We start from the raw sequence: 8,390 nt of genomic DNA on the forward strand, positions 1-8,390 counted from the left end.
CACAACCCACAAGGCACAACTACTGATGAGCACTGTTCAAGTGAATATGGGGACACGCAGGGACGCACGTTTTAAATTCAGATGTGTCAACAACAACAGTACATAGAACTCCAGCACGTTCACCTTCAATCACTCTGGACTCTTTGCACAAATCACTTTGCACAAAATCTTTGCGCTTTTTACTTTACTGCTCTTTTTTTATGGCTCTTTTCTTTAAACATTGTTTTTGACTCATTTGCACACCTTCACCCTACCAGTTGCACATATTTTATGTTAAAGACGTAAAAGTGTAATGTTTGGGTATGTTTGCAATATTTGCATATTGGTTCATTGTATACTTGCATCATTTGCAATACTGTGGTCTGTAGCAGTCGCAAAAAGCATTTCAATGCATATCATACCGTGTATGACTATGTATGTGACAAATAAAATTAGAATTTTTGAATTTGAATTTAAAACTCCACAATGACACCGTTTTATCACATACAACAGCTAGTGGACTATGAAGGCTGTAATGGAGGAGGGCGAAGCAGAAGCGAAGAAACACAGAAAATAAAATGTAGAACTGAAAGCTGCCATTCACAGACATGCAGAACCACCCTTCTATATAGCAGGGGAAAATCACTGCCGTCTCTTTCGCAGGCCCACGCCCCCCCCCCTCGCCTGGCCATTTCACATGATGTGAAACATGATATGATTACAAGTGGTGGTAGTAGCCTAGTGGGTAACACACTCACCTATGAACCAGAAGACCCAGATTCAAACCCCACTAACTACCACTGTGTCCCTGAGCAAGACACTTAACCCTAAGACTGTCCCTGTAACTTAAGATAAATGCTGTAAATTTAAATGTGATTGTGAAACACTGCAGCAATGAAATGTGTCCTCTGCATTTAACCATCACCCTTGGTGAGCAGTGGGCAGCCATGACAGGCGCCCGGGATTCGAACCGGCAACCTTCTGATTACGTGGCTGCTTCCTTAACCGCTAGGCCACCACTGCCCCTGCAAACAAACAGTCCACAGTCTCTTTCTGGGAGCTTTCGGCATGATCTGCAGACACCTTTCGACATTGTGCAGTTCATGCCCTGGAGCTCATGTGTGGGATTGACCCCGATTCCCCACGGGGTCACCAGTGGACTTCCATTGGACCACTTTTGGTAGACACTAACCACAAGGCCCTGAACCACAAGGGTGGTAGTAGCCTAGGGGGTAACACACCCACCTATGAACCAGAAGACCCAGGTTCAAATCCCACTTACTACCATTGTGTCCCTAAGGAAGACGCTTAACCCTGAGTGTCTCCAGGGGGGGACTGTCCCTGTAACTACTGATTGTAAGCCGCTCTGGATAAGGGCGTCTGGTAAATGCTGTAAATGTAAATTTATATGTAACCAGGTGCAGATTAAAACCAGTCAATGCGTTTCACCTCGCCAGTCAGTGGTTTATATGTCGTGGCGGACCGTACGTGTCCTGCATGCGTAATCGTAAGGGTCACTAAAAGTGATTCAGATAACCGCTTCGTTCTGAAAGTCGCTGGTTGGAACGTTGCACCGCATGAGGTCGGTGTGAGTGTTCTCTGATCTTCTCGTCAAACCAGTCTGACATGGGCAAGTCTGTACCGACCTCTTCCTGTTTCTCAGAAACCCACATACACACCGTGCCCACACCCTGTTTTGCATTGCACACACACACACACACACACACACACACACACACACACACACACACTTTTATTGCAATATCCACTGTGCTGATCTGAAGGCCCGTTCGAGGGCCAGTGGTCATCAGAAGCAGCATTTACCCACATCGAATGCACCAGAATGAGGTGCTAGTCGGCGTCGGAGAAGACGAGTCGTCCACGCCCACGGCCCACCTGACCGGGCAGGACCAGGCTCGACCGTGGGGCGGGGCGGGGCGGCTGCGTGGAAGCTCCTATTGGCGGCTCAGGTATCAGCCGCCGGGCCGCACCCAACTTCAGGAGCCTCGGCCCGATCAATCCGACTTCCGGACGCTGACCGCGGGGCGAAGTTGGCAGGATGCTGGGCTGCTGCTTTTTTATCGCGGGCAAGTACATTTTTGCTTTAATAAAAGAAGACTTTTATTTGGCCTTCGAGCCACACCTGAGTTCGGCGCGACTCGGACCGAGACGAGCGGCCTCGAACCCGCGCCATGACGAACGGTCTTCGTCTCGCCGCCCAGAATCTCGACGTCGCGTAACGATTCGAACCCCGACGTGTGACGAGGAGATAAGGAGCGAAACCGCGTGGGCCTCGCAACCGCGCCACGAAAGCGGCCTTTTATTTTATTAAAATAATAATAATAATTTTAATAAAAACCCGCCCGAACCCGTCGAGTTTTTTTTATTTTTTATTTTTATTAAATCGAACAGAAGCTGGTCGAAAGTTGAGCTCCGAAACCAGTTCTGCAGGTGCGCCGCTCCGTGGAACTTCTTATTCTGGAACAAAATTTTAATTTCCATTATTTCCTTCCCCGAATGGACCGAATGCTTCCACGTTTTTATGAAATACCTCGACTGATTTAATCCGTGTGTGGGTTTTTTTTTTTTTTTTTTCCAGTTTAGACACGCTTCTAACATTCCAATAAATACTTTACCTGGGTTGCAGGCCTCGGCGTAGCTCTGGCCACGGTCGTGACCATTCCACAGAGCTCCTACGAAGCGGCCAGAGGCGACAACATCACGCTGCCCTGCAAGTTCACCACGACCGTCGCGTCCCCAAAGCCCATCGTGACCTGGGCTTTTGTGACCGCGGACGGTGAAGAGGTAACGTGCTTCGTGGAGTCGCGTGTTTTGCACACGAGAGGCCGCGTAACTCGGTAACTTGGTCGTTTTACAGCAAACCGTCGTGACGTACTATGCGGACAGCGGCCCTGACGTTGAGGCGGCGTACGCTGGCCGGATCAACCTTCGGGTCAGCGTCCCCACGGGAGACGTTGCCCTCACCATCATGAAGCTCACGCTGCAGGAGAACAACAAAATCCGGTGCAAGGTCCAAATACCAAAGGACACCTCGGGAAAGGGCTACGCGTCCACCACGCTGGTGGTCTTGGGTAAGTGCTGGTCACAACTGTACGTGGGCTTTTGGGGGTCTGGACTTATCTTTGGTTTCGTTCCAGTGGCGCCCTCCCCGCCCGTTTGTAGGATTGTGGGCACGACGGAGTACTTTGAAAACATCAACATGACCTGTGCGTCTGAAGAGGGCTCTCCCGCGCCCACATACAAGTGGCAGAGCTACACCGTTAACAATGTCCCCCGTCCAAACCCACTTAAAGCGACCGACGGTGAGTTTCGCCGAGTGTTTTCAATGTAATCGGCCACAGTGTGATGGGTGGTAGTGGCCTAGTGGGTAACACACTCGCCTATGAACCAGAAATCTTACTACCATTTTGTCCCTGAGCAAGACACTTAACCCTGAGTTGCTCCAGGTGGGGACTGTCCCTGGATAAGAGCGTCTGATAAATGCTGTGAATGCGATGAACAAATCGCGCTGTAGATTCCGCTGGTGACCTATCATGATTTATTTATTTATTTATTTTATAACAGTTAATGGCTTGCTGTCCCTCTACAACATCTCCATTGACACCTCTGGCTTCTTCGTCTGCACGTCTCAGAATAAAATCCGATCTGCGACCTGCAACGTCACCCTTGCTGTGATGCCACGTAAGATGGAAATCTCCGTACTGTTTAACAACGTTGTCTTCATCCCCGCGTGTGACCTGGACGCAGTCTCGGCACTGTGTGCGCTCGCTGCTGCCTCTGGTGGTAGACTGTGGTATTGTGAAAAGGGCAGAGTCACTGGTATCTCATGCTAATGGCAGCTTATCTGACAATGGCAAGCAGGGCTGGGTGATTCGTGTGATCGCAATAAACTCGATCCTTCAGCTTTGGCCATTTTTCAAGAACGTGATTTCTTTGGGCATTTAAATTTTCTTTTTAAATCGAGACCCATGGCTGCCGTGGCGCCAGAATGTGGAAGCAACGCAGCGTTAAACTAGCAAAGAGCAAACTGGCTGAAAATGAGGCCATAGACGGGCGTGCAGGTGAGAGACCAATCCAGTTAGGAACCCCATGATGTGGCGGAAGTGTAGGTCGACCAGAAGCTTTTCAAAAAGAGGCCGTCTGGTCAGTCACCCTACTAGTTGTGGCCAAAGTGACGTGGAGGAAATGAAGCGGTCATGTAAGATACGTTTCATTCTGGCAATATCAGAAATACATTTTCAATATGGGAATGTATATTGTTTTTTTTTTTTTTTTTTTGCCATATCACCCAGCCCTAATGGCAAGTGTTATTTCTTCACATTGATTAGATTTATTTATTTTTTTGTTTTTATTGATATTATTCTTTAACTTGCACGCCTTAGCTTGAAGATCAATCTCCTAATCCAACACAGATTGATGTCATACTCATTTTCAAGAATTGTGGCTTCTCCGAAGAGTCTCATTCTTGGGCAACTGGTAACGTTACTGTAATGTGTTTTCAGCGTCCATGAAGCTCGGGTCAGTCGGTGCAGCTTTAATAGCTGCTGCAGTGATCGGCTTGATCCTTGCTGCCATCGGCATCTACTGCTGCTGCTGCAGGAAGAGGAAGGAGCAAAGCGAGGAGTACACGATGGGGTGAGATGTCCATGATCTCCTGATTCAGGGCCACACGCCGCCCGCGTGCATTTAAGAACCTCTTCAAAGAGCAACCACGGCAATTGTTGAAGCGGTGACTTCCATAACACTGAAATGAAATCCCTTCTGACTACACATTGACTACGTTTTGTGCCGCTGTAGGGTTGCGGAGGGAGAAGACTATCATGACAAAGAACCTGTCGAGAACGGGGACCGCCAGATCGAGAGCCGCGGGAAGCAAGTAGAGCAAAGTCCGCCTGAGCACCATGATCGTGACTACGATGATGGTCATTCTGATTATGATGAGCGCCGGGATCGCTACGATGACCGGCGCGATGACCAGCGCGACCGCTACGATGACCGCCGGGATCGCTACGATGACCGGCGCGATGACCAGCGCGACCGCTACGATGACCGCCGGGATCGCTACGATGACCGCCGGGATCGCTACGATGACCGGCGTGATGACCAGCGCGACCGCTACGATGACCGCCGGGATGACCGGCGCAATGACCGCCGGGATCGCTACGATGACTGACTGGATCACTACAATGACCACTATGACGATCGTGACCAGCCTCCTGACCGTGACAAATAAAGAAATGAGGGTGGGTGAGAGGTCGAATTCATGTTCATTAACAAGTCTGTCAACCCCCTGGCTTTAACATGTTAAATGTGTACGGCGGCCAAGAAAGGTTCTTTGGAGGAGACTGTTAAACAGAACCAAGCATAATGTTTTAATGTTTTTACATGGTAAATAATTAGCATTGTACTTCAGGATCTAAGCCATGAATACTGACTTTCCAGCTGTGTTTGAAATTAATCTAAATGTTTTATGGGTGTCTCTTCAGCAGGTTTCCTTTTTATTAGATAATGTAAAAATTCTATACAAAAGCTTTTATAAATAATGCTTTTTTTTTTTTTTTTTTTAACACTTTGTATATAGTATTTGACCTGCTAATTCTAAGCTTATTTTATTTCACGGTGCTTGATTCTGAAACACCGCAAGCCACCCGTGCTCTCTGTTACAAGATGAACGTCTTCCGTGCATGCTGGGACGTCTTAAACTTTTGAAACTGGTAACGTCCCTGCCCTTAACTGGCGCGTTGTAGACTACTGCAGTGTGCCGGGGGGGACCATTAAGGGTGCTTCGCATTGGTGGTTTTTTTAAATGTGTTCTTTGCTCTGGGGGGGCTTGTGTGAGACCAGTGTTTTTCTTGAACGGAGAAGACAGGCGATTTTAAAATTCATTTGCGTTTCTTCGAACACACGCTGGAACTTTCGCCGAAAAACTGATGTAACATTTAACCAACTACAGCCTCTCTTCTAGTTGACTGTAAATGCAGTTAATGATTGAGGTGTCATTGTGTCATTTGGTGCCATGCCTACCCCAATGTAACCCTTTTATAATACGTCTTTTTGACTGTTTACCATTTAATGGATTTGTAGATGACTTCTCCAGAACACTTTCACTTGTTATGAATATTGCCCTTTTATTTTTAACCAGTCTTTTAATTTTCAGATGACTAGTATGCCTTGTGTTTTTTTTTTTTTTTTTTTTTTTTTTTTTTTTTTTTTAAATAAATGTAAACCAATAAATATCAGCTAACCATGACCTTTTCTTTGTGAGTCTTCTTTGACTGCACAGTTTTTCCAGCACATGCTTGATTCGGTTGAGATCTGGAGTCTAAAGTCGTGATCAAAAGTTTTTGCAAATTCAAATACCGTTTTTCAAAGTTTCCATTTTTATTATGACCATATACTCCAGAATGTTACGAAGTGCGATCGGATGAATTGCAAAGTCCCTCTTTGCAATGAAAATGAACTTCAGCCCCTCCACAAAAGCACCTGCAGTGTGAGAGTGTTGAGGAGCACAAGTCTGGAGATCATTCTGTCATGATGACTGAGTTAGAATAGCAGACTGGATGCTTTAAAAGAACTGGGATGCTTGAAATCATTGTGCTTCCTCTCCTCTGTTAACCATGGTTACCTGCAAGGAAACATGTGCAGTCATCAGTTCTTTGCTTAAAAAGTTCACAGGCAGAATATTGCTGCTACTAAGATTGTACTAAACCAACCATTTATTGAATAATCAAAAACCTCAAGGGAAGTTCAAGTGTCGTGAAGAAGGCATCAGGGAGACCAAGAAAGTCCAGCAACCACCAGGACCGTCTCCTAAAGATGATTCAGCTGCAGGATCGGGGTGCCACCAGTGCAGAACTTGCACAGGAATGGCAGCAGGCAGGTGTGAGGGCATCTGCACCCACAGTGAGGAGAAGACGTTTGGAGGATGACCTGGTGTCAAGAAGGGAGGCAAAGAAGCCGCTTCTTTCCCAGAAAAACATCAAGGGCTGTTATTCTGCAAAAAAGTACAGGGATTGGACTGCTGGGGTAAAGCCATTTTCTCTGAAGAAGTCCCTTTTCTGATTGTTTGGGGCATCTGGAAAAATGGTTGTCCAGAGAAGAAAAGTTGAGCGCTACCTTCAGCCCTGTCTCGTGCCAACAGTAAAGCGTCCTGAGACCATTCATGTGTGGGGCTGCTCCTCGTCCAAGGGAGTGGGCTCACTCACAATTTTGTCTAAGAACACAGCCATGAATAAAGAATGGTACCAAACCATCCTCCGACAGCAACTTCTCCCAAACAAACAGGAACAGTTTGGTGAAGCAGGAAACTCCCGGACTTTAATCCAGTTGATAACGTGTGGTCAACCCTCAAGAGGCGGGTGGACAAACACAAACCCACAAATTCGGACAAACTCCAAGCACTGATTATAAAAGGATGGGTCGCCATCAGTCAGGATTTGGCGCGGAAGCTGATTGACAGAATGCCAGGGGTCCTGAAAAAAAGTTTCAACACCGCAAATATTGACTCTTTGCATAAACTTGCATAATTGTCAATAAAAGCCTTTGAAACTAATAAAATGCCTGCAATTATCACCACAGAGACAACTGACAAAAAGATCTCAAAACACTGAAGCAGCAAACTTTTTGAAAAACAGTAATTGTGTTTGGCCACGTCTGTACTTCGAACATTCCTGAAAACGTTTGATTAATTGCGCATCTGGATCAGATGACTGTGGTTACCTTGGTTACCAGTGAGGTGTTCGAACACTGCCATCTAGCGATTAAATGTTGGTCCCCGTCAGTTATGCTTGTTCATTTCCCCAATTTCAACTATTTTAATGTTTGCTTGTTTATCAATGTATCCCACTCACTGCAAGATGCCATTATAATGAAAATTATTGAAATATGCTAATTTTACCCCTAGTTACCTATTCTTTGCTGACAAGAGTGGCACCCACTGTGGACCTCTGCTGTTGTAGCCCATTTTCTTCAAGGTTAAATGTGTTGTGCATTTAGAGATGGTATTCTGCATACCTGGGAGTGATAAATTGTGCTCACTTTATATTTCTTTTTTTCTCTGAGCATTTTCTGCCCCACATATGGTTGTGTACAGAACCTCATTAAATCAGCAGGCTCTGAAATTCTCACACCAGCCCATCTGGCGCCAACAATCATGTCATAGTCAGAATGTCTTAATCCAATTTCTTCCTCCTTCTAATGCTTTATTTGAGCAAGTTGTCTGACCTATGTTTATATTCCGCTTAAAATGTGTTTAGTTTCATCCATATGATTTAGCTATTTGTGCAAACAAAATACGGCACGGATATCTTGGAACTGAAGGTCAGAGGTCAGAGCACCGTGGTGTCGACAGGGGGCGCCAACGTGGCATTGCGGATCAGGTGTTACACTAT

The 8,390-nt window shown here is 46.3% G+C and overlaps 1 protein-coding gene across 1 annotated transcript; it reads left to right on the forward strand.

Moving 5' to 3' along the window:
• The first annotated feature begins 1,837 nt into the window (after positions 1 to 1,837).
• Positions 1,838 to 6,171, forward strand: gpa33a (glycoprotein A33 (transmembrane), paralog a). Its single transcript, XM_028954943.1, has 7 exons — positions 1,838 to 2,066; positions 2,627 to 2,784; positions 2,858 to 3,071; positions 3,138 to 3,302; positions 3,565 to 3,681; positions 4,503 to 4,635; positions 4,798 to 6,171. The coding sequence occupies exons 1-7, from the start codon at positions 2,039 to 2,041 to the stop codon at positions 5,171 to 5,173; spliced, it is 1,191 nt and encodes a 396-aa protein (XP_028810776.1). The 5' UTR covers positions 1,838 to 2,038; the 3' UTR covers positions 5,174 to 6,171.
• The last annotated feature ends 2,219 nt before the right edge of the window (positions 6,172 to 8,390 follow it).

Source organism: Denticeps clupeoides, chromosome 15 (genome assembly GCF_900700375.1).
Source record: "Denticeps clupeoides chromosome 15, fDenClu1.1, whole genome shotgun sequence".
NCBI classification, from domain to species: domain Eukaryota; kingdom Metazoa; phylum Chordata; class Actinopteri; order Clupeiformes; family Denticipitidae; genus Denticeps; species Denticeps clupeoides.

Coding starts and splice junctions, on each gene's coding strand:
- gpa33a (XM_028954943.1), top strand. CDS start 2,039: ATGCTGGGCTGCTGCTTTTTTATCGCGG. Junction 2,067..2,626: donor CTGCTGCTTTTTTATCGCGG/GCAAGTACATTT, acceptor CCTGGGTTGCAG/GCCTCGGCGTAGCTCTGGCC. Junction 2,785..2,857: donor TGACCGCGGACGGTGAAGAG/GTAACGTGCTTC, acceptor GTCGTTTTACAG/CAAACCGTCGTGACGTACTA.